The sequence below is a fragment of the Vanessa cardui genome, chromosome 20, assembly GCF_905220365.1.
Source record: "Vanessa cardui chromosome 20, ilVanCard2.1, whole genome shotgun sequence".
Lineage (NCBI taxonomy): Eukaryota > Metazoa > Arthropoda > Insecta > Lepidoptera > Nymphalidae > Vanessa > Vanessa cardui.
Window position 1 is genome coordinate 6,301,764 of NC_061142.1, and position 27,492 is coordinate 6,329,255.

General features: G+C 32.7%; 1 protein-coding gene across 1 annotated transcript in view; it reads right to left on the minus strand.

Annotated features, from left to right (window-relative positions):
• Positions 1–2,318: 2,318 nt before the first annotated feature.
• The window catches only part of LOC124538499 (synaptogenesis protein syg-2-like), a 111,608-nt gene continuing 86,434 nt past the window's right edge, over positions 2,319–27,492 (minus strand). The window contains exons 9-18 of the mRNA XM_047115578.1: positions 23,361–23,491; positions 19,768–19,927; positions 12,237–12,398; positions 10,858–10,992; positions 7,450–7,632; positions 5,183–5,341; positions 3,684–3,941; positions 3,029–3,100; positions 2,766–2,842; positions 2,319–2,681 (exon numbers count right to left, since the gene is read on the minus strand). Of these exons, the coding sequence (XP_046971534.1) occupies positions 2,364–2,681; positions 2,766–2,842; positions 3,029–3,100; positions 3,684–3,941; positions 5,183–5,341; positions 7,450–7,632; positions 10,858–10,992; positions 12,237–12,398; positions 19,768–19,927; positions 23,361–23,491 (1,655 nt within the window). The 3' untranslated portion in view covers positions 2,319–2,363. The remainder of the gene's footprint in view (positions 2,682–2,765; positions 2,843–3,028; positions 3,101–3,683; positions 3,942–5,182; positions 5,342–7,449; positions 7,633–10,857; positions 10,993–12,236; positions 12,399–19,767; positions 19,928–23,360; positions 23,492–27,492) is intronic.

The following is a 27,492-nucleotide window of genomic DNA, read 5'->3' on the forward strand; positions in this document are numbered from 1 at the left end:
TCCAGATACTTTAGTCTGCTAGAATTGAATCTGAATTGACTTATAGGTAATCTCCTGACTGCTTCTGGCAAGTGTGACTATTTTCGAGAACGATTAGATTAGCGTAAGGCAAATTATAATATCACAAGTAATGAGTGATCATCATCAGTGTATTATATTCTACATCCCTCTTATGCAGAGTTGAAGCTCATACATCAACATCTTTTACGTGCTTTGGAACTTTATCTTAGCAGCATACTAAATAACTGAGAGATTTCAATATAAAGAGAACCACAGTCACTTTTTATTTGTTTGACCTCGGGTTTGAACCTCGACCCCAAGGAACTCGAAACCTTTGGGACTTTATAGATACGTCATAAATTTAACCTTAGATTCAGTTCAATATTCCTACCGAATTTTTCTTTTTTCAGAGCATTCCAAATTTAAATATAGCCACTAGCCACTAGCTGCATGGAATAGTTCCTAAAGATAGAATCCAACGCTACATTAATCTACCTTCCTTATTCACTTACGATACACACTTATCTATTTAGTGAAATCAAACAAGTTATTACGAAATAAGGATATTTGTAAAAAAAAGACATATTTATATAAATTTTTAATCATTTATTAAATATAAAATTATCATATCATCAGATCAGTTAGGACCGCGTTGATACTGCCAGCTACAACAAGTAAAGACGACATATTTTGTAAAACCGAGGCCATTATTAAACTCTATTCAATAAAATCAACACAAAAATGGAACATTTAGGCAATTATTATCATTAAAAAATGGCACTACCTAATTTAGGTAACGAATATTTACATTTCATAAAGAAATCAAAACAAAAGCTTCGTAATCTAAATACACATCTATATACATCATAATATAAACTATATATATAATTAATACAATAGAAAGCAAAGTTTTTATTGAAATATAACTATTTCGTACAGATATATAGAAATTTCCAGAACAATCTAGAAACTTAGTACATACTTTGAAATAGTTCTATTGCAATTGCGTTTATTATTTATACTTAAAACATATTATTAACGCACTACCTTCCACAATTATCTCAAATGCGATAAATATTTTAATTAACAAATTAAATTTATTAATTCTAAGCTATTTTAACAATAGTAATTAGAAATTCCCGATAGTAATATCTACTCATATATACATTGATCAAATCAAAGTTAATTTTACTCTACCACATATTTTCAAAAGAAAGTAATAAATCTAGATCGATTCACGGATGAAGGCACGCCCTTTTAGTTATCAGCCTGCATAAGTAGGTGTGAGTGACACTTGGTACGAGGTGTGCGTGTAGAGACAGCAAAAAAATCAAATAATATTATATTTTTAATGTTTATGTCATTAAAACGCTGATAAATATTTTATGTGAGCCTTCATAAGTAAATAGATCTAACTACATATTTACAACAGTATTTTATTGTTCAAAAACAATTTTTTGATTGAATTTCACTTAAACACAAAACAATTACCTATTAATAATAAATTATTGTTATTGTTTCATCAAAGATACATAAAAAATAATATGACGACAAAAACAATGGGCAGTTTTAGGTTTTACAGTTGGCGACACTACAATTTCAATTATTGTATTCTTACTACTCAGCCAAATTAGCAATTTAGGTGGTAAATAAGTACGAGTTAAAATACGAACATAATTTTGAAAATATAATTATCAAATATGATTCAATAACACTGTAATTATAAAAGAAAAGTTTCTAGTTTGACTTCTTATATAACTCCAATAGTTCCACCGAGAGTTCTTGAAACACTCGACTAAGAAACTCTAGCAACAAAAACTTACAAGCGAACGACTAACCTTATCTGACAAATCTATACAAAACATTCCCTTAGGACATTCATTTTCTAACCGTTGAGTTTTATTTTCTTTATGTGAACTTTGTAGGGCGTTAACAATATGTTTCTACCTTAATATAAACCGTATTTACAACACAACCAATGTATCTTCGACAAATGAAATGATCTACAAGCCATCTTATAAAACGTAGTCTCCTCAAGACAATTCACAAAACATCTAATTAAACATAAACTATTTACATATTTATACAGTCTTGAAAATAGGTACTATCATGTTCCAAGTTCTATATTGGTATTTGAGCAAATTAAAGTCTTAAAATTTTAACATCTTGAGAATCGTAACGCCGAAACTTTTCAAAATTTATGTCACAAACACGTATTGTCATATTATTAAAACATTATTTTGGAACAGATGCTTTAAATTTTCGCAATCAAGAATCGTATTATTTCATCGTTAAGATTTTAATTGAGATTTTTTTTGGAAAGGTAAACATTTTCATTTATCAAATAAATACTTTTTTATCCATTACACACAACTCTCCGGGCCAGGTAAATTTTCAGCCAGAACATGTTCCCTTCTCCGCACGTTACCTTTACCTTTCGTTCTGTGCAATGTCGATGTGGCCAAGCTTCCAGAACTTAAAGTTGGTCCACTAAGAGCTAAGGTCTGACTGCCGAATGGAGACCCCACATTACCATTAGGACAGACAAAGTTCGGACTTCCTAAAGTTGGACTATTAGTCACTATGAAGTTTGGTCTAAAGTTACTCGTTAATATTGACTGGGACAAGTTTTGGTTGATAGCGTCTTCTTGTCTTATGTTAGTCATGTCACCGGAAGCGAGCTGGTAGACAAATATGATAAGAAATTAGCCATTTAAACAAAAATTGTTGGAACAATTTCAATTAATAATTTATTAAAATTTTACCTGTGTTGGTCGTCCAGTGGAATCTAAGAGAGCAAGGTCTTCCGCTGAGAACACGGCTCCATTTTTGCTCCAATCTCCTAAAATTATTTTGTTCATATATATATGTATATAAGATTACAAAATTCGTTAGATTACAATCGGACGAAACCGATTGTAATCTATCGAAAAATTGTAAACCGTGTAATTTGTGTGCAATTTAACGTATTATTTTTGGTTATATTGTAAAACATAATTCGTCATTAATAACTTTTTTTTAGTTTTACCTCTATTGTCCATTATACTCGGCCACTCATCTGCCTCGACAGTGGATGGCGGTCCTTTCTGACTTTCACCATCTAGTAAATAAAAAAGGATTATCAAATCTAATCCAGAGGGATTATCAACCGACTGTGAAAAGATGCGATTATAGAAAAAAAGCTTAAAATTTAAAACTTCGGTACAAATAGAAGCTCGCTATCTCTTTTCCCTTGGGTTTGTTTTTTTTAACTTTTATTCGCAATTTTCTTTCTTTAGATAAAAAGTTCATTTCGACCGCGAAAAACAAAAACTCTTTTATTTTGCTACATCAGCTCTCATAATATTATCAAAGGTTAATTGAGTTGTACTATAAAATTTCTTGTTTTTCGTTTGATGTTTTTACAAAGCGCTTTTTTTTCAACTTCACATACGCATTTCGTAATTTTTTTTTCGAAACTCATTTTTGTATAAGATATTTATTAATTTTATATCTAAAGTATATTATAAAAAAAAAACTTTAAAATTTTATTGTTTAAATGTTTTTATTTTAGTACTGACTAGACATTTTGATGGGTCAGTATTATTTAGGCTAACAATACTTACATTGACAAAAACATATCATCAAATTCAAATCATCAATGTTTTGAGCAAAGAAAAGTTTTCAGGGTGTAATTAAATTACCTGGTGCGTTCAGTATATCCGGTTGTGGATCTGGCGTCTTTTGTTCTGGAGATGGTTTGATAGTATACGCCACCACGTATCTCCGGCAGCCGTCGCTCAGTTCCAACATATCACCAGGTGGATGTTTATGTGGTGGATGCGCCCTTCTTCTTCTGGCGCAAAGTGCCGCAAAAGCTATTCCACCAATGGCGAGAGCTGCTCCCAATATGGCGGCCACTACTACTCCAAGCGTTACTCCGCCAATCGAACTTTTGCCATCTGTTTGGATACATTGTATAGCTTACAAAAGTAAAAAGTATGTTTCGATGATTTGTTTATATAGACACTCGCTTAGGTTAGTAGTAGTAGTCTTCATAATATTATAAAAAGGTTTTTATATTTATTCCTTAATAAAGTTTATTTTCAGCTTTACATACGTATATGTCAAGATCCTACTAAAAGATAATCCTAAATACTATATATTAAAAAAAAACTGGTTGGAACCAGATTTCTTTTTGATACAGACTTTTCTATAGAGCTTATAGATTATTTAGCTTCAAAATATGATCACAAATGCTTATGATTAAATAAATATTTATTAATATAGTCATTCTATGTATCTACATAACATACGTACATAATCTTAGACAAATATATATTTAAGGAATAATGCTTTACCCACGTCAGTCGTGGAACAATTCACGGTAAAATCGCATTACTTTTAAAAATACAATTTATTCTGTAACGGCCGAGAACGTATTTTAAAATAAGTTATTTATTAACGGAAGTATCGAAATACATGTGGGTTTATAATTACTTGAGTCGATCGTATATTCAGTTTTAAAGAGTAATAAAACATTGCTACATATTAATAACTGATATTGTAAACCGAAAACTTTTTTTTTACATAAGTCGAAGTATACTCATTAATAATATACTCATTGCACGAACTATCCTATTATCATATTAAATATTGTACTTATACGTATATTATTGTAACCTATAGGATTTTGATCAGCCCTTCCAGGGCAGTGAGTTGGTAGTATCTACGTAGTGAGTACGTATACACTAAATACGTACACTACTAAATAGCTACACTTTATATTGCTGCTTTTCGATTATCCAGTGAAAGCCAGTTTAGTTCTTATTGTACTCTATGCGATAATAAGTGTTTTATAATATCGATATACTAAATTAACTAAATTACAAAATTTCATACAAGGCTGAATAAAGGTTATTTTTTAAATTGATTGATTTAAATTACGCTCACTATTATTAGCTGAGTGTGCATCTCTCTCGAGTTAGCGTAGTATAAATTGTTGGTGTCTATTTATTGTGTCTTAGACGGAATGTGACCGTAGCTTCTGCCGTCTTACAACGACATAAGAAATTAAAATGATATTTTATTAAACCAAATAACATCAATGCTATACTACAATTAACTTACTTAATTACATTAGCAATACCCTTGTAGGTTGTGGGTAAACTGTATTACATATTTTAATAAGTAGAATACATACCCGTTCTCCTAGCGGCGTCGTTGAAAGCAATATTTTCTAGGAGAGTTTTCTCCGAGTCTCCCTTGAGATTTTTTGCATAAATAAGTAGATTAAACGTCGCGCCCTCTACGTCTCCAGCTGATAACTGTGAGAGGTCTAATTTGAAGGTTGCCAAACCATCTGTTGAGAACAAACCATTATAATTGACAACGTTCATTTATAATTACTATGAGACCCGAGATGGTTTAGTGGTTAGAACACTTACATCACAATGATTGCGATTTCAAACCCAGGCAAACACCGTTGAATTTTAATGTACTTAATTTGTTGTTATATATTATAGTGGTTACACTCGATGGTGAAGGAAAACATCGTGAAGAAGCCTGTATTTGTCTAATTTCAACGAAGTTGTGCCCCATGTGAATCCGCCAATCTTTGCAAAGGGAAAAGAGGCCTTAGCCCTAGCAGTGTGAAATTTACAGGCTGTAATGCATGTTGTTGTTGTATTTATAATTATATAAATTTTATTATATTTATTATTCAAACACTTAACTGTATATTTTCTAAAATCTACCAGCAATGATTTTAGTTATTATGTTTTATATTTTTGCAATATATAAATAAAGTATCGAGAACGAATTGTATAGATACTGAATAAGAAAACAATAGAGCATTATTTAAACCTAGAGTTGTAGATTTCATTAATTAAAAAGCAACGCGATGTCCGAGGGTGTCTATTCGTTTTAAAATCGTGAGTTGCATCCAAATGTACTTCAGTTGACTTCAACGTCTATAGAATGAATATTCTTAAAAGTCTGCAATTTCCTTTTTCACAAAGGAAAATATACAAGAGAAATAGTTATACATAGTTTATGTTCGTATAAGAGCTGAGATGGTAGTGGTTAGAACGCGTACTTCTTACCCGTTGATTGCGGGTTCAAGCCCAGGTAAGCGCCACTATATACATATACATATGTGCTCAATTGTATTTATAATTCATCTCAAGCTCGGTGGTGAAGGAAAACATCATGAGGAAAACTGCATGTGTCTAATTTCATCGAAATTCTTTCACATGTGCACTCCACTAACCCGCATTGGGACAGTGTGGTGGAATATATTCCAAAACCTTCTCATTAGTGGAAGAGGAGGCCTTAGCCCAGCAGTGGGAAATTTACAGGCTGTTACTGTTACTGTACTGTTATAATATTGTTTTTAAATATCAATGAATGTATAAATCATTCATAGCGTACGGAACCACGTGCTCCAAATCGTGATGTGCATGTTAACTTAACAAAACCATTTGACTGAATATAAAATTTATAATACCCGAGGTTTTAATTTGTATATGCGTTTTTCAACAACTATTTTTTTAATTTCAAAATGTATATAAAAATATCTTTTAACGGATAAACTTTTTTCTGTTGTTTTACTGATTTATGTGAAAATGTAACACTGAATTTTAGTATATTTTAGTTGTTAGTGTTTATATTATATGCACTAACAACTAAACTAATATAGGCAAGACTATAAAATATTCCAATGACGAGCAACGGCTGTTTCTGCTTCTGACCAGTTTAGGAATGCATCCAATATACTGTTTGTTTGATGTTATGAACAGGTGTAGTACATGGTGTGTATTTTATATGATGGATGCAGGTTTCCTAACAATACTGGCGATAGTGAAGAACATGAAAAGTGGTACTTGTTTATCACATATTCAACCACTGGGCTATCGCGATTCATAGTGATATACTATTTTCATATATTTAGGTACAATTTTGATAAAGATTTATTAATAAATGAATATGGAGTATTTTAATTCGGCAATTCTTTTCATTGCGATGATTTTTTTTTTCTTGTCTGTAGTTATCGCCTTTGATAGGCTATGATTGATATGAACTTGTTAGACATTAACGTTAAAAATATATTTATAGCAACATGTGAATATGAAACAAAAACTCCATCAGCCTAAAAAGTAATTACAATATAACTCAGATTTTAAAATAAAAGGCAGATAGCACGCCTAGAATATTATATTAAAGAAAAAAATACTCAAAAGCAAATACAAAATAAAAAAAAAACGAATACAAATTACCAGTAATACGAAGCGACGCAGCTTTTTGTTAATAAGTCCATTGCATTAGTGTGACACTCGTGCTTACATTTATTATATACTTATTGAGTATCGATTTATAATTACTTTGTAAGTATATACAAATGATTTCGTATTTTGTATTTCTTACACATTTCCAAGAAACATATTCAATATTTCCTAGTAATATAGTTACCTGTTTCATTGACGCTGCTATTGAACTTAATCTTGCTAGTGATGGGATCTAGGGCTTCCAGGACGAACGTCTGTGGCAGACCGCCGTCGTAGCCAGACACGCAACGCACGATCAACCAGCTGACACCCTCGGTATTGTTGCTACCCGCTTGGAGGGAGCAGTTTCGAGGGGGCGCGGGCCGAGCTGAGAATGTATCACTTATTTAACACACTCATACACAAAAGTAATTACTACTACAATTATCATGTATCTAACTACATAATATGGGATATAATGTAACTATTTAAATGTATCGTTTACATCATTTAGTAGAAGGTTTATTTTGAGCTACTTCATAAAGGCTTTAGTTCAGTTCCGTATGGGTAGGTACCATCCACTTATCACACTACTACCCATCAGCAATACTTAGTATTGTTGGCTTAAAGAATGAGTGAGCAGGTGCATAAATTGGTGATGTAAGTAATGATTAACATAATGTAATCTTAATGCAACAAGGTCATTAGGTGGCCCATTTGCCAGATCACCCTTATGTATAACACAACCTATTGTAAATAAAAAATAAATTCGTTAAATTCAAAGACACGAAAAAGTATACATTAATTTGACATTTAATAATTAGGTATGCCCCGACAAACATACGTCTCACGTTCCTTACATAATTATATCTATGATAATTATCAAACATTAAATACGTCCCAGGGTTAGGTGTACATAAATATTATTATTTATTAATTTAATTTAAAATTTACGACGCCAAACGAACCAATAAAAAAACTATTTTTTAAAACAAGTTAAATTGAAACCTTCTTATTACAAATATATATGAAAAAAGTCACAAAAACACATCCAAACGAGGTATAAATCTCGCTAAGGTCTTCGGCACATGATCTCCTCGAAGCGCCTCGACACCTTATAATTTAATCATTATAATCTCTAAGCCACACGAGAAGGAATTAATTCACGCGTAACACGCTTTGAAATGAAAATTAAGTGTACAGCTAACTCACTAATTTCGACGTGACTTATGGCTGTAGGGTGACAATTTCACATGTTATATTATACGGCATATTAAATGCCGCGGTCTGAACGGGCGTTACGTTGCACTTCGTGTAATAATTCTTCGTGCAACATATGATGCTGTTTCAATTACGTTTATTCAATGATTTTGTCTTTACAGTGTAATATAAATATACATAGATACGGATTAATTAAATTAATTAAATTAACCGCCCCTACTTGTTTATTAATTTAAATATAAGACAACATCACATACATTACTCTGATCCCAATGTAAGTAGCTGAAGCACTTGTGTTATGGAAATCAGAAGTAACGACGGTACTACATACACCCAGACCCAAGACAACATAGAAAACTAATGGTAATACACATTGACTCGGCCGGGAATCGAACCCAGGACCTCAGAGTGGCGTACCCATGAAAACCGGTGTACACACCACTCGACCATGGAGGTCGTCATTAACATAGTGGTAAGGCTTTGTTTACACCCCAAGCATATTCAAATTATAAAATATGTTTATACGCGATGTATATCAATATAAGTAAAATAAAACGGAGATTCGAGATGGTCTAGTGGTTAGACGTACAACATTACCTATAATTGCAGGTTAAAACCCAGGCACCACTGATTTTTGATGTGTTTAATTTGTATCTCGGCGGTGAAGCAAAACATCGCGAGGAATCCCGCATGTGTCTAATTCCAACGAAATTGTGCCACATCTGAATCTACTAATCCCATTGGAGCAGCGTGGTGAAATATGCTCCTAACCTTCTCTCTAAAGAAAGAGGGACGAGAGTTTTCTCTTAGCCCAGCGGTGGGAAATTTACAGGCTGTACAGTCAGCGTCAAATAATTAGACACACTCAGGGTATTCAAATAATTAGACGCAACCAAAAAGTCAATAATATCAAAGGTACAAATAAAGTTTCCTTATTGTTGTCAACAATATACGCGCTCAAAAAGTCGAGACGTTTAAAATGTCATATAGATCGTCTCAGTCAAACCGCCATAAATATGGTTACAGTCATCTCGCCAATGGTATCCAAGCATTCTAAGTGTTCAAAAATACGAAACAAATTACCTCTTGGCCATTTTAAAAGAACACTGTTTCCTTACAATATTACATTCCACCACTAAGCTTGAAATCATCTTGACACATACCTTTTGGAAATTAAAAATGTCTGATGTGTTTGGCTGCAAAATTAGATGTTCATTTTCCGTTAATATAAAAATGTCATTTAGTTCGTTTCATTTAATAACGAAAATTTTCAATGAAAATGTTTTTCATAAATTCAACTCAAGGAAATACCCTTATTTAATTTTTCAATGTTTCTGGTAATAGAAACGAATAAAAATGGCTCCAATTCCATCTACAAGCATAAATACAAGTGTAACGAAATTGAAAATAAATTTACTCGAAGAATTAACTACATAAACGTACGGTTAAACTTTTCAAAGACTAAACCGAGTTTAAAAACGATAAAACCTAGCTATTTACGGAGCAACCCAAAATTCATGGTAGCGATAAGAAACCAGCTAATCGATACTAAAATATAATAGCTTATTCAGCTATTCAGCGAACGGGCACCTGGAACCTTCCACTTTAACCTATAATAGTTGAAGTTTACATTTGGCGAGGGTTTGGTCGAGGTAAAATTTCTAGTTCGTAGTTCGTACCGCAAAGAACAAATTTGTTACTCGATGCGATCGTAAAATTTTGAAAATCGACGGTTATACGCTCTTTTGATGTTGTATGTTTTGAATAACAACTATGTATATCTAGTGGTTTGTTTGGAAGGCAAATTCCGAATTCTATGAAGCAAAATTCGTTGTGCATTAGTGTAACAGTTTTTGAGTTTTTATATGATCCTCACTTGTAGACTTAGAAATTGTCTCGAAAAGCAGGTAGGTACAATAGGGTTATAGCAAAGAAAAAAATAGTGCATCTGTTTGTGGGCAAGTATTTGTGGAGCATAATGTATCTGCCATTGGAGCTGAAATTCTGTCAAGACTAAAATAGTTTATAATAATTTATTGTCATTATATACTATAATTTTGATATGTCGATCAAATCTGTGTTAGTTGTCTAAAAGAGTTGTGAGCTTGCTTTTTTATTTTGATTGTATATGTGGGTATAGTGATCAACTCGTCACAATCACTCTAATATATTGTACGCTAAAAAATATTACCGACTCCTTACATCAACAATGCTTGGTGGCAGTGGAGTAAAGATGTTATTTTCCTTGTACCTTGTAACCAAAGAAAGGCTTGCACAAAGCCCTACCACTAAGGAAATTATAAAAAACAAACTTGTTATCTTAAACAGATATTGGGGTCATCATTCAAATAGTTCGTTTATTATTCAAGATATAATATATGTATCAACTTACAGGCCGGGACAATTTGGAAGACACAAGGCTCTAGTTGCCTGCCGACACTATTGGTACCACGACAACTTAATGCTCCATAGTCTCGTTCGCTTTGCGGCTTGTAGCTAAGTTCGCTCGTACTGCCGTTAGCTGTACCTACAAAAAAAAAACAGGATATTATGTTAAACGCAAGTAGGTACGTACACAGCTCTTTATTGTTTGTATAGACATTTTTACACGACCTAAGGATAAAATAACAATACTATAAAATATGATAGAAGTCTGTTCTATCTCTGATGTTATTCATTTTTCATTTTAGTTATATTTTTCGTTTTTGTTTCTCTATAATCTAAACGGTATTATACATTTTGTATCCTTAACTTGTACGTGTAATTTAATTTAAAAAAAAAAATGTTGACTTAACATTCTATGACATTTTTTTGATTCTGGACCCTGAATGCTTATGAGAGAACATAATTGTTGCATGTGTTGGAAACGAATAAATTTGTACCAGTTTGATATTTTTAATATTCCTTATTTCGGTGAAGTGAGATTTACAAGAGTAATGGAATAAAAATGGAGTTCACGTCCGTGTAATGAAATACGATATGAAAATTTTTGCAATTCATATTATGACCGAAATTACATTAATTTATTTCAACATTGCGAAAATGCGACCGTGTATTTAATTTGTACGATAACATTATCATAAATAATAATTAAATACACGTGAATATTATCACGTGATGTGAAATAAGCCTCTTTATCCAGGTGTTTTCTTGCCATGGCCAACAGGCATTGTAGTAAAGTGGAACATGTATGCATTTCGTTGGAAATAATTTATCACTATCACAAAACTTGACTTGGCACCAATTCAAAAAACCGTCCAAGCAACAACATAAGTTTGGACTTTGGACGTAACGTTGGTAAAACTTATTAATTTGAAAATCCTTTTACCAAATTTAAGTTGGAAGCACGCGTCACGTGATCCGCTTCCCAACGACGTATCTTTGAAACTATTTTATTTATCTCGTTTGCTGTGAGCTGTCTTGATTTTGTTGTTTTGTATTTGTTGTGTACGTGTATTCGTATAGCGAGTTTGTTGTTATTGCATAGTGAACGAATCCTTACAAAAATATGTGTACCTACATTATGCAATTCTTTGTTTAAATTAACGGTGTTATTTTTGTTTTCGATTACAATTTTTTTACTTTTATTTTTGATGCACCTAATTTACAAGGCAACGAGTATTGATGTACAAATATTGAAGAATTTTACCGACAGTAACATATTTAAAATTTTCTGATTACTATCAAAAAGAATGACTACAGATATGTACTCAAAGTATAAATATTTACTAGTTAACTCGTAATGTATATTAACATATAAAAGTTTCGTACCAAATTTTGTCGGTGAAACATCCAGACTTTCGCCGCTATTGTTGAACTGCCAAAAGAATGTGACGTCAGGTGGATTTGCCGTTACGGAGCAACTTACTCGCAACGCTTCGTCTAATTGCGCGCCCAAAACTTGAGGCGTGGAATGCATGCACACAGGCGCAACTGTTGACAATAGTTTAATCAAAACACACACACATAACATTTTATAGAACACACACACATATAAAGGAAGATCGAATTAAGCCATAACGAATCGAGCTATAAAATTTCCCTAACCAGAAAATTAACTAGATAGCAAATTTCGCATTCCGCACTGAACCTGTAGATGATTTAAGAGTTCATTTTAACATGAAGCCGCTACGTCGGCAAACTAAAACTTATGTAACAACCTGCTTTAAAGCACTGTATTATATATGATATATTGTGATACTGGCAGGTGAAAATAATTGGCTTTAAGTCAGGCTCCGGCTCGCAAAGTTTTAACATAACGCTGTGTTTAAGTCAAAATGTAAATATAACGGAAAATTAGAAAATCGCTTTAGCAATCTGAGCAAATAAGGGCGATGCTGTAATTAACACGGTAAGCTGAAAGAGGCTTCGAATTCAGTTCGTTAAATCATAACAGAAGTCAGACGATATATAAATTTTATCGCCGACTGTTCGCCTCGGGCGTACTCAGTGGCTGTGATTCATTTTCGTATCTACTTATAAAACAGCGCTCCCCGACTTTTGCTTTAGATTTTCATTAAAATTTTTGCTCGTATTTAAGTCTTTGAAGGTGTGAAATAATACTAATACATCAACTGATTCGAATGACTGAATTCCACGAAACTGTTATTAAGAAGGAAACAAAATATTTTAATAAAAAAAATTAACAATATAAAAGTTCTTTAACGAGTGTTTCTCTTTCTAACTATTGGTTATCACATTCGAAAGAAAAAGATAAAGTATAGTTTAACTTATCCTCCTCCTAATCAACTTAATATGTAGTACAAACAGTAACGTTGAAAGAGTTGAAATGTGACATACGATATTGCTTTCATGGTATACTCAATTGGGGTACTAATTATTACTTAGTCAGCATGTTCAGAACGCATAATAATAATAATTGTTTTTATTAAAAAATATTCTTTGACCAAGACCAAAAAGTAACCTTAGTATATAAATAATGAATGTTATTACAATATAAGATATTACATTTGAAAAGACAAATGAATAAATAATCAAGTTAGGCGAATAATTTTCAGATTCATTATAAGGTAACGCTAACTTTTCAACTAGTAGTTTGTTTATTCTCGTCCTTAAGAATTATTAAATTACTATTCAATTTATTGTTACATTTATAAGAAATACATTTGCTTATGTTTTTTATATCTTTTGTTAACCTTTACTGTTAATTGATTTGGCTGCAAAATTTGTAAAATTATATAAAAACGTGAAAGTAGTATACCATAGATTTATATAAATTATATGTACATTTAAATGTATTGTACTATTTCAACATATATTCATTAAATTACATATAATTTTGATATTAGATTTTGATATAAATTTCATACTGTACATGTCAAAAGTGAACAAAGTGTATTTTGATTATCAAAGATAAAAATAATATGGAAAAATCATGGGTTACTCGATTGGATCGAAGTTTCTCTGATTATATTGTATTATGAATTAAATAACACATAAAATGAAATAAATTAACAAATATTGAGAATAATGGAATGACAAGAAATAAAATTAATTTATATAATATAACATAACAAGGAATAAGTGAGTGAAAGATGGGAAACGTCGTCTGAAGGAGGTATTTTTCCTTACGAGACAATTTCTGTCTGTTCGGTACATTGTAATGCGCACAGAAGAACTTCGTTCCAATAATATTCATATATTTACAATACAATCATGCAAGAAGATGTATACTCTGCGAACCAAGTGTAAAGGATACATGACAATATTTGACTAGGCGGGTACCAAAATTATTGTCATACAAAAACAACAACAAACAACAACATCAGCCTGTAAATTTTCCATTGCTAGGCTAAGTCCTCCACTCCCTATGAGGAGAAGATTTGGGAAATATTTTACCACACTGGTCCAATGCGGGTTGATGGAATACACATGTGACAGAATTTCTATGAAATTAGACGGATTCAGGTTCCGCATCGATTCGGGGTTCCGCGATGTTTTTTCCACCGCCGAGCACGAGATCAATTTAATTATAAACACAAATTAAGCACATTAGTTCTTGCCTGGGTTTGAATCCGCTATAATCGGTTAAGATGCACGCGTTCTAACCACTGGCCCATTTCGGCTGCTCTCGCTCGCTGTCATATATGTACAAAATATGAAGCTAGTGAAATCAAACATATGCCGTGTTCAGAAAATTAATGCCTATATGCGAACGCGGTGCACCAGGTATAGCGCTGGAATAATCGTCATTTGGGAATAGTATGAAACCGACATATACGGAATAGGTATGTTGACAAATTAAACAAGGGTATGACCACATATTATGTATGAGTATATTTATTAAATCAGACTGCGTAGTTTTACTACGACGTAATCTTTAATTTGTTTATTAAATGCTTAACAAGTAGTGACTTGCTAAGTAGATACGTGGTAAGCCTGTACAAATACCTATTTGTACATTATTATTACCTGTTTATTTATTATATATGTACCTTACACGGGTAAAATAAGATTTGAAGAGTTTATTTACCAAACGTTTTAATATTAAATGCAAATATTTTTGTTAAAATTAAATATTTTATATATGAAGATGTAAAAATTAAAGAGGATTTACTTTTTGTAAACGATAACATAAAATAATAAAAATGAAACTGCGGGATTTTTTAATACTTTTTCTTTCGTGAATATGAATCGAAATTCATTTTAAGAACTTTACAGACTGTTATTATTGAAATGGGTTGAATTCAAAACTATATAAAAAAATACAATTTAAAAAATATCCCTATTGATAAAAAATGTATATCATTAGGTATTTGAGCAATGTTTTCTCCTAGAAACTTCGTTTTTTAAATAAAACGTAACCTGCTGAATTCTATCATAAATTAATGTTGGTAAAAAGGATTAAATCTTGTAAAGGAACGTTAAACGTCAAAATGACGAAGAGCGCTCATTATTATCAACTTCAGTGATATTCTATAAGAACTCACAACGTATATCACTCGTAAAATGTTGAAAATCGCCTTACAGTGCTATGCTATTTTGACTCTTATATCCTTTAATATTATAGATAATATTGTTAATTTTGTATGCAAATGTTATAATGCACTAGGTCTGCTCAAATCAAATTTTTATACATTGTACGTAGCTCCACCATTATAATTCAAAAGTGTGTAAGTGACATTATGTATAAATTTCAACACAAACTTGGACTCTATAATTATGTGCACACATACACACATGCTGTGTAGTTTAAGTGATTCTAAATTCAAGGCTTCCAGCAGACAATTTTAGATCTACAAAGGCTTCATGAAGTTTTGGTATATCAATTACATACTCGTTCTAGTACTCAGACAGACAATTTTATCTCCGGCAAACTTCGCCCAGATTTTAAATCATATATACATGACTGCCGTCGGTATATCTATTTCGAACAAGTGTATGTATGTCTGTATTATAATTTTTATAAGAAGCATCAGTTATTCAAGCCAATTTTGTTCTAAATTTCTGCCAGTTAGTGGGGCGCTACATTGACTTCAATACCGTTAAAGCGATCCATACTACCACAATAAAATAGTATTTGTACAAAAAACAAATACCCGATAAAGTCCAATGGTAGAACGCGTGCATCTTACCCGTGCTTGTAGATTCAAATCTAGGTCATCTCCACTGCATTTCAATTTTCTTAATTTGTATTTATAATTATTTTTTTACTTGGAAAATGAAGTAAAACATCCTGAAGGAAGCATACCATCATGTGTCTAATTTTAATAAAATTTGTCTACATGTGTATTGACCAACCGGAATTAGAACAGCTTTACGGAATTAGCTTCAAATCTTTTCCTCAAAGGGCAAGAAGGCCTTCGCCCAAGAGCGCGACAATTAAAGGCTGTACTGTTGTATTTACAAAGGCAAAACGACATCTGACAGTTTTTATTATATGTGACATTATTGATGATTATGATAGTTGTTTTTTAAATACATATTTTACAATATCATTATGTACATACTAAGCCTTGTTTGCTTGATAAATTGTAATACGAAACACTATTTGTTACACGTATTCACAGTTTTTCTATTAGCACAAGTTCCCTGTCATTCGATATGCATTCCGACTCATGATTGATATTCTAACAATGATTCGCTACGTGAAATCCTCGCCTAGATACTAATAGAACTTGCCTCATGTTGGTGCATTGATTAGTAAGTTAGTAAATGAATCCCGCAGTGAATATTTATCGTTCATTAGTCACTGTTGATCGATGTGATTTTGATGACTCATTATATGAGCACGAAGTTTGTGAGTTAATTGCTTAATAATGATATAGATGAAAATAAAATATCAGGTATAATTTGGCGATCATATGTGACAGTAATAACCTGTAAATAACAAGGTCGTCCTCTCTATTAAAACCTCCATAAGGTTATGAAACTTATTCCTACTGATATGAGTTTGTACAAGGTTAGCTGGAATTGATTCCCTTTACCGGTTTTTCCTCGGTCCGGGATTGAATCTGCAATATTTGGGTAGGAGCTATGTATACCATTTCGGGGTACAGGTTACAAAGTATGTAAGTAAATGTCTCCAGTTTTTACTTGCTGGTAGTGGAATACTTGGTATTTGGGTTGTTGAGTAACCCAATGTATGTACAAGGGACATACATAGTTCCCAAAATTAGTGGTCCTTGACGATGTTAGGATGACGATCACATTCTATCAGGTGACCTATTGGTCCGTCCGCATTTCTATATACCATACTACAAAACAAAAAAAAAGAAGGCTGTATATCACTTGGCACGATATTCTATCTCTAAATAAAACACAGAACATAGAACACATCTTTCAATAGATATTTGTATCATCGTTTCAGTGTTGGCCTAACAAATCTTCGTTAACTTAAGAAGTTATATTGATATTCTGAAAACCTTCTGTCGAAATGAAATAAATTTATTAGTATTTTGTTTGTAATAGAACAAACAGCCTGTTTCTAATTCAGTTTCGAAAAGCAATCTTCTGTACAATTTACTGATTGAGCTGTTTTATTTTTATCAGGCTACTTCGTTCCAATAGAAAGTCGATTTGGCCATTAGACTTTTATGTTTCATTTGCCAAGGGGTTTGCTAATGCATGAGAGTAAAAAATGTTTTAAGCTATTTTCTGGATTACGCTACGGACTCTGCTTCGGGAATTGAAGTAGAATACAAATATTATTGTCTTAATTGTTCACCAGTAAACCTAAACATTATACACACACAATGAAGATATATCACTGGCAACCACATTGCTAAGACATTCTTTCTTGATCGTTTACTATTTTGTATGATATAGATAAAAGACCAGCAAATGGAAAATCGTTGGTCATCAACGCCAACATTTTTTACAACGTTGGCGTAACAGTTCCTTATATCTTCAATGCGCCATAATCTTGGGAACCTGATGTTGGTCTGAATATGTTATGACTATTGTGCCTGTATTTACACTGATTCACCCTTAAAATCCGGTTAGAACAAAAGTGGCTTCAGTTTCGGGGTAGAATATTTGTGGAGTGGGTACCTAATCAGACGAGCTTGCACAAAGCCCTATCACAAAGTACGAAAAATAGAGATGCAATTATATAAATAGTTATATACTTTCACAAATCATTCTTGTTTTGAAAAAACCATTTACGGTGCTAAAACTATGACGTTACATTATTCTGACGCTCGCTGAAAGAAAAGATCATGAAAAAACCGTTTTCCTCAGTCGAGATCCACATTTTCTATCCACTAATCAATCTTGGCTTTTCTCTTTTAAAGATGAACGTTCTAAGCTTTTTGAAATGAAAACGCACGTGTTCGGGACAAACACCATTTCATGTTGCTAAATACGGAGTATTGTGTTGAAGGCAATCATTCTGTACTATCGCTGTTGGAGTGCAGTGACTTCTTAAGGTCCATTAAATATGCATTCGCGATCTACATAGAAGAATTATCTATTGAGTAGAAATAAGTAAAAAAGGATTGAAAGATGGTTCGATGTAGATTGCACTCGGTTTAAATTGAAATGATTATTACAGCGTTGTTAGTTGAAATGGTCCATAGCTTGAATTAAAATAGATTCATAATTAAAAATAACGCTTTATTTTTTAATTTCTATTCGAAAAATTCTCGAAATTTTACGTTATTCTTATACTCATGTTATCTCATATAATATGATTATTGTTAAAAATATAATATTTCTAAGACAGTGACTACTCAAGTAATTATCAATATGAAAAGCGCATACTATTGAAAACTGACATGATTGTATATATACTTTAGAGTATATTTCGTTAGCATAATCACTCATTGGAATACATCCGCCTTGAACATTTAAATATTCTTTGTCTTATGAATTGAATGGTCATTGTAAAATAAACAGTCTTACAAAGCAGCATAGTTCAATAACCTATTATTAAAAAAATGTAGTTGTGCCCTTTTAACTTTTAAAGGCAAAATGTCCGAAATTTTAATAAAATGATGACATTTTTTTCACCTTTCTTTCATAATCATTGAACTGAACTATGAAATACCGAAAATATAGTGTACATAATCAGACTAGATGGTTTTTCGTGTTCCATAGAGGCTAGTCTACACATTACACGCTACACGTGGATACTTGACCTTTTTACCCTTGACGAACGGTAGAAACGGTAAATGAATATTCGACTGATATCAACCACCACTTTTGAACAGTTTGAAAAGTCAATGAATAAAAACTGGAGATGACGTGACCACATTGGAATGAATTTATTGTTGATATATATTATACATATATTGAATCAATGATACAATAAAGTAAACAAAAATCCGTGTTAATTAAAAAATTTTTTAAATAAGACACAGAGAAGGAAAAGTCGCCTAGCGTAACACTTTTTTTACGTCTTTCTTCTTTAAGCCGCATTCAAGAACTTCCTAATAATTCCTTGTTTCTACATAATATACTTTTATTTATTTTTTTGAGAACTGAGATGGACCCGTGGTTAGAACGCGTGCATCTTAACCGACGATTGCGAGTTCAAGTTCAATTAAGCACATATATGTATATAGTATAGTACTCGGCGGTGAAGGAAAAAATCGTGAGGAAACCTGCATGTGTCTAATTTCATAGAAATTCTGCCACATGTACATTCCATTAACCCGCATTGGAACAGCGTGGTGGAATATGTTCCAAACCCTCTCCTTAATGGAAGAGGAGGCCTTATCCCAGCAGTGGGAAATTTACAGGCTGTTACTTTACTTTACTTTACTTATATACTTTTTATCGATTAATAATAATAGTAAGTCTTATTTAAATGTGTTGATATATCGTTATGTATACGTACATTGTATGCTGAGATGGGTAGCCTGACTAGCAGTTTCCCCGAGGGCATTGTTTGCGCGACAGGTGTAATCCCCGCTGTGTTCTCTCGTCACCTTCTGCAGCACGAGTGACTTCGTACTCACTATAACACCGGATACCACGTTGTGGAGCACTGGTTTGTCCTGGTCGAAGAAATTAACTTCTTTTAATAATTAAATATACTTAAGATTTATATATAAAACTGAAAGTAAATAACAAATGTTTTGCTTTAACACTGAGAGCGATATCAATTATAACACATGCTAATTCTGTGGCCCTTAGTTGAGTTAGAAACACAATCTTCGTTTATGATTAACGCATAATAGTAAATAGGTCATATCTGATTATATTTAAATGGGAAAAATTTGAATAAAATAATAATATTTGTATTAAAAAATATTAATAAATGTTAAAATGTTGCTTAATTCAGATTTGATGAGCGATAAATGTACTATAATAACTGGCGGCGAAAAGTGGATAGTTTATACGCCAAACTGAACGATGCAATTCAAGAAAAGCGGCTGGCATTGTCAAATCGTAAGGGTGCTGTATCCCACCCTGATAACGCAAGGTCTTTGTTTACTCGACAAAAATTATCGGAACTGGGTTGGGATGTTTTATCACATCCATCATATAGCCCTGATTTTGCGCCATCAGATTACCATTTGTTTCCTTCCATGCAGAATTCCTTGAATGGTAAATCTTTAATAACGCTGATGATGTCAGATCACTTTTCATTTTTTTGATAGCAAAGACCAAAAATTCTACGAACGTGGATTTTGGACTGCCAGAACGATGGCGAAAGTTCATCGACGAGAACGGATAATTTGTAATTTAATAAAGTTACATTTTTAAACAAAAATTTCAAACTTTAAACTTATTTGAAATCGGCAATCACTTAGTTGCCAACCCTATAATATAAGAATATGTTCCATGCTTTTGGCACGTGGTATATTTTCCTGAGCCTAAAAGTTTAACGTTGCTTTTGAAATGGAGTACAGAAATAGTTATAATTTATCCAATTAATTTGTCATGAAATACGTTCTAAAGAAACAAATCCTTATTACACAATTATGGTTGGGGCCCGCTTTGCTCACTTTTTAAGTTTCTGAAAAACTTTTTTCTTCCGCGGGTTTAAACTAAATTTCATCAAATTTTGGTTCAATTTTTTAGTTGGTAAAACAGACTGACGGATAGAGTTACTTTTGCATTTATATTATTAATATAGCTTAAAGTTTTTTGTTACACTTATCAATACATGTCGTTGAGTCGAGATGGCCCAGTGGTTAGAACATGTGCATCTTAACCGATGATTGCGGGTTCAAATCCAGGCAAGCACCGCTGTTTCGTGTGCTTAATTTGTCTTTATAATTCATCTTGTGCTCAGCGGTGAAGGAAAACATCGTGAGGAAACCTGCATGTGACAAATTTCATAGAAATTCTGCCACATGTGTATTCCACCCGCATTGGAACAATGTGGTGGTAACATTTTCCAAACCTTCTCCTCAAAGGGAGAGGTGGCCTTTACCCCAGCAGTGGGAATTTACTGGCTGTTGTTGTTGTATCAATACATAATAACAGTTAATTCAACATTCAGTTGTATTCAATATTTTAAAACGGCGTGTAAACAAGAATTGGTGTTTTCTAAGAATAAATGGTAAAAGTTTCAATCTTCGCATGCATTTTCCATGAATAAAGGCTGTTTAATAGCCAGCGATAGAATGTTCCGACGTGTCTAATTTCACAAGTCTCCGGGTAGACGTAGCGTTTAAACTCGCAAGTGTATCTTTAACATCATTTAGTTGCTTGTTCTTGTTTTATTTATACGTAATGAATATTGTTTGACGTTCATTATGTTCGAAATTTCGCTTTAGAATTTGAGTTATCGTATCCTTATACTGTTGTTTGATTGTTTACGTAAACAATGGAATGAGGATAATGTATACTAGCTAAACTTTCGGCTTTACCCACGATATAAAACTCTACATATAGCTTACAAACTCTTCATTTTATCCCTCACTGAGGGATTTCCGAGATTCAACCTATTCACATAACAAATTTCACCAAAATCGGTTCAGTGGTTTAAGCGTGATAACATATTTACTTTCGCATTTATTCACACAGATTTTGTTAATTGACCCACTGTGGAATTCGATATTTTATATACGATAATTTAAGGTTTTTTTTTATATTTTATCATGATTGAGTTTACAGTTTTTTTTTTAATTTAAATCATTATTTAGAATATTGATGGACCCTGACCGTATACGAGATTTGTATACTGCTTCCAATCACTGCACGAGTAGGACCTCAAAGGAACGCCAATATATATTTTAAAGTAAAAAAAAAACTACTATACGCATTTTGACATAGTTCCAAAATAATATTATTTCATAACATATTTATAAACAAGTAGCACCTTCACAAATTCCACTTTTATTAATTCAGTCCCGTTAAGAAGATCCGGATTGACGCTTTAGTTCTTATAAATCTTCATAATCGTTCGCAATCCAGTCAAGAAATTCTTCAATTAAACTTTCAATTGAGTTTTTAACACCGTTCACGATATGAGAACTACTTTTAACGACCTCATTTGTATTCGCATACTACCGCAAAACTTAAAACGAAAATTGTAGATTTCTCCAACGGTTCTTATTGCGGTCATTTGCACTTTGCGAAAACTTCATGAGACCATTGCATGCGATCCCCGGCCAAGTATAAATTGTTATTAGATTTTATATGGATTCTTGTAGTACCGCAGTATATGTACTTGGTGTGACGTCATTTCGGAGGCCAGATAGTCGTGCGGTGAGAATACGTGAATCTTAACCAAAGATCCCTCTGCTCTGAATTTCCTGGGCTTCATTTGTGAGTATAATTTGTCTCGTGGTTAGCTTGCATGGGTGGGATGAAAATCTGCCATTTTAATTATGTATATCCGCCAATCTGTATCGGAGCAGTGCTGTGTTTTAATAAACACCAAACCTCCCACAGAGGGAGGGAGAGCCCAGCAGTGTCCAACATTTACCTTCTGTACTGTACCAAAATATATTATTTAACTTAAAATATAATATTTTAAATGTTATAATAATGTCTTTGTATTTATTTGCGACTCAACAGGTAATGCTGCTAGCGTTCTTGCCACCATGACACGCGGTCATGATTTTTACGGGAATTATTTTTAATTTTTGTTTGTTTAAAGTTAAGACCTTAATGTCAATTATTTTTATGCAAATAAAGATAATAAATAAATCAACGTTGTAAGATAAATATACTAATCTCTGGTAGCATCTATCATTATTTTTCATTTGTAAGTTATTTGGGGGACATTATGTGACCCCAAATTATATATTGAATAAGAAAAGATTCCTGCTAATCTTGAATGTCAATTTCTTAATAATAGCCAGTTATTTCCGCTTGCTCTTTTGAGTGAGTTTCATCACCTTTACACCTGTAATTATTGAATCAATCACATCCCGAATCCAAACTCAGCAAAACATAACACTCGATGCATAATTTGCTTGTGGAATAATTGATGAATGTTTGTTATTCGGGCGAGCTCACGGGTAAACTTACATTGTGATACCAAGATATGCGATGTTCCTTTGGATTCGCACGTACGGAACACTCGAAGTAAACGTCGTCGCCTTCTTTGATGTCATTAGGGTTGAGTGTGCTGCCCAACGACAAAGATACTACTGGCGGATCTGAAACAAAAAAAAAAACGTTGTCATCTTTAAAATAAATATTTATTATCCTTTTCTCATCTAAAAATGTGTTATTGAAGAAAACGGTATGAGAAAAGCTGAAAAGGTCAAGAGGTCAATTTGCCAGTATATCTAAATCGCTGTTCTTCACTTAAGCTGTTTATTATATAAACATATATATACATAATACGGCCCGTATAATACTGAGTATAATATGTACCCATTCAGGTAGAATATGTGATTATTATATGTAAGAAATTCTGAGAAAATTGTATACGATATAAAGTAGGATAGCGTTGAGATTAACCTTTATACTTCAGCTACCCTTCGCATTAAAACCTCTTTTCTACATATTATTTTTTCATACGAGAATTCGATGTCTTCATTTTTAATCAGTTAATTTTCGAAATGGATTTTGAATCGTTCGAATATATTTAATGGGTTAGTCAATGTTCGAATTATGAATTATTACATAAATGTCAAAAAGTAAATTCTATTCAAGATCCTGTTCAAGCCATTAAAACTCGAAGGGACGTCTCTCCCTTTAAGCGAACTTCAGATTGAAGTGAAATTCCATTATATGAAATTACTTAAGTAAAATTACGTCTTGAGTTTCGAAGAATCAGATCTAATAACATTCAAAGGTTGCACGTCATTTAAATTTAATATTTCGTCTTAATACTTAAAGGAACGATTCGAAATACATTTTAATGTATAAAAAAATAATTAGATCATTCTTGCCACCATTCCACGCGGTCAAGATTTATACAGTAACTAGTTTTAGTTCATATTTATATATATTAGGTTTGGGAAAAAGTCTTTTCGCATATAGTATGTATGAACTTGTAATAAAATATCTTTGGCTATACCATTTGTATCTGGCTGGTTTTGGTATCATTAAAAAGTTTTAATTTTAAAGAAGGCACTTCCAAATTCAAATTAGGAATTTGTGTGATTTTCATTTGTTTTTGTTGTTGTTAAAATGAGGGAATCTAAAGAAGAAATTCGATACATTTTAAAATTTTACTATAAAAAAGGTAAAAATGCAACTCAAGCCGCGAAAAAAATTTGTGATGTTTATGGATCTAATGCAGTATCTGTGAGAGTAGCGCAAGTTGGGTTTAAGCGTTTTCAAGCCGGAAATTTTGATATCAAAGATGCATCTCGCTCTGGTCGCCCTGTTACGGACAAAATTGATGCCATTTTTGAAAAAGTGGAGCAAGATCGGCATATGAGTAGTTACGATGTAGCTGAAGAACTGGCAATTGACCACAAAACGGTTTTGACTCATTTGAATAAAGCTGGGTACACAAAAACGCTCGATATATGGGTGCCTCATGAACTCACTGAAAGAAACCTAATGAACCGTGTACTCATTTGTGATTCTTTATTACGACGTAATGAAACCGAACCATTTTTGAAGAAGCTGATAACTGGTGATGAAAAGTGGATCACATACGACAAGAACGTGCGAAAAAGATCGTGGTCAAAGGCCGGTCAAGCTTCACAGACTGTGGCAAAACCCGGATTAACTCGCAACAAGGTAATGCTGTGTGTATGGTGGGATTGGAAGGGCCTCATTCATTATGAGGCCCTTCCATCGATTCAGAACTGTATTGCGAACAATTGATAAGATTGAAGCAAGAAATTGAGAGAAAGTGGCCAGAATTGATCAACAGAAGGGGTGTGGTTTTTCACCATGACAACGCTAGACCTCACACATCTTTAGCCACTCAACAAAAATTACGAGAGTTTGGCTGGGAGGTATTAATGCATCCGCCGTATAGTCCTGACCTTGCACCTTCAGATTTTCATCTGTTTCGGTCTCTGCAGAATTCCTTAGGCAGTGTCAGGTTAAAATCACGAGAGGACTGCCAAAACCGCTTGTCGCAGTTTTTCGATCAGAAGCCCCAAAATTTTTACAGCAATGGGATCATGTCACTACCAACAAGATGGCAAAAAGTTATGGAACAAAATGGCACCTACATACTTTAGTCAAATGTAAATAAACTATAAAAAAAACTTTTTGAATTTTCATATAAAATACGAAGAAACTTTTTCCCCAACCTATTATTTAAGCATTTAATGTTATTAATTCTTAAAAAGTAATAAATTTTAAGTGTAAGTTTGTAAAATAATATAAAATTAGGTACTGAGGGCTACCTGATGGTGGTCATAATCGCCCATTGACATTGGCGCTGTAAGAACTAAAACAATTCCTTATATCGCCACTGCGGCTACTTTTCACCTATTTAAATAAGATTTGTTTCTTGTCTGTATTGATACTGGCTCAATTAGTTTTCTCCTCAAATATTTTTTTCTAAGTTATTTTTCCGTAACAAAACATCTGGCTGTAGGAAATCTTATGTAGGGTACCTGCCCGTCTGGGCACCTGCCCAGACGAGGAGGGTACCCTACATGAGATGTGCAATGCCGGATGAGATGGGACATGTGCAAGCTTATTTTGGCCTGCACATATCCCATTAAGTACTCTCAAACAAAGAGCACACTTTTTCAAATATCCGTCCGTCTGTTTGTCGTTTTCTTTCAAGGTTATCTTCGAAACAGCTGAAACGCATAGACGAAACTTTCTCTAATAAAAACCTTATATTTTAAGGAGTTGCTTACACTGTTTTCGTTTTCAAAAAATAAATATAAAAGGTTACGTATTATGTAAAAGTACCCAAAATCTATTATTTGGGTTAGACAAACTCTGACGGGTTCCGCTAGTCACTACGGTATTTTTTCGGTGGTGAGCTTTGTGAAAGCCCATTGGATAGGTACCACCCAAGCATCATATATACTTTTAAGAAAAACGGTATTGTTGTATTCCGGTTTGAAGAGTGAGTAAGCCAGTATAACTACAGACCCAAACTTGGTGATATATCGGCGATCTAAGTAACTTATATTTCTTATAATAACAATGTCTATGGGCGGTGGTGGTACCATCATGTGGACCATTTATCCGTGTCTCTATATCAAAAATATTATTATTATTATTCTGCCATATAAACAGAGACTACAGGACAATACAGAAACATATTAAATAACGAATTAGTACTTTATGTTATAAGAAAATAAATTGAGGTACTAATTAAGAGATGGAGTGGGAGAAGACAAGACAGAGATGCGTCGAGTAATTGAAGGAGTCACCCCGAAAGGAGGCCCTTACAAATAACAAAACACTTACATTTAATAAGACTTACTGACATTACTCAAGCTACGTCAAAATTATTTTATAATTTTATTAATCTATACACATAATAAAATTGGAGTGTCTGTTTGTAATATTAAAATAACCCCTTTTTACTCAATGCATATGTATATATACACGGTACATACACCAAAATAACATTTTTTACAAATTTTCTTTATCTGTCTGGCTGCCTGTTTGTTCCAGCTAATCTCTGGAACAGTTGGACCAATTTTGACCGAACTTTCACTGGCAGATAACTGATATAATCAGGATATACTTAGGCTACAATAATATGTTTTTTTGTTAAATTCAAAGGCGTACAAGGTCGCCGGCACAGCTAGTCTATACATATAATAAAATTGGAGTGTGTTTGTAATATTAAAATTTTGTTTTTTTTTACTACATATACGGTACATATAATAAATTAACATTTTTTTTATAATTTTTGTCTGTCTGTTTGTTCCGGCTAATCTCTGAAATGGATTTTGATGGAACTTTCACTGGCAGATAGCTTATGTAATAAGAAGTAACTTAGGTTACATTTATTTTAGATTTTTTTACCAAATTTAAGTTTTATTCAAACGTTTACGAAGTCACGGTCATAGCTAGTGTATTATATTTTCAATCGAGTAAGAAAACAAAAAATAAATATAATTCTGAATTAATTTTATTCAACAGAACAATATCGTTCTTGATATTCAAGCATTATATATGAGTTATTGAGATAAAGTTAATGAATATTTGCAATAGAATACATGATAATATCGAATAACATTAATCCTATGTCAAAATGGACTTAAGCATA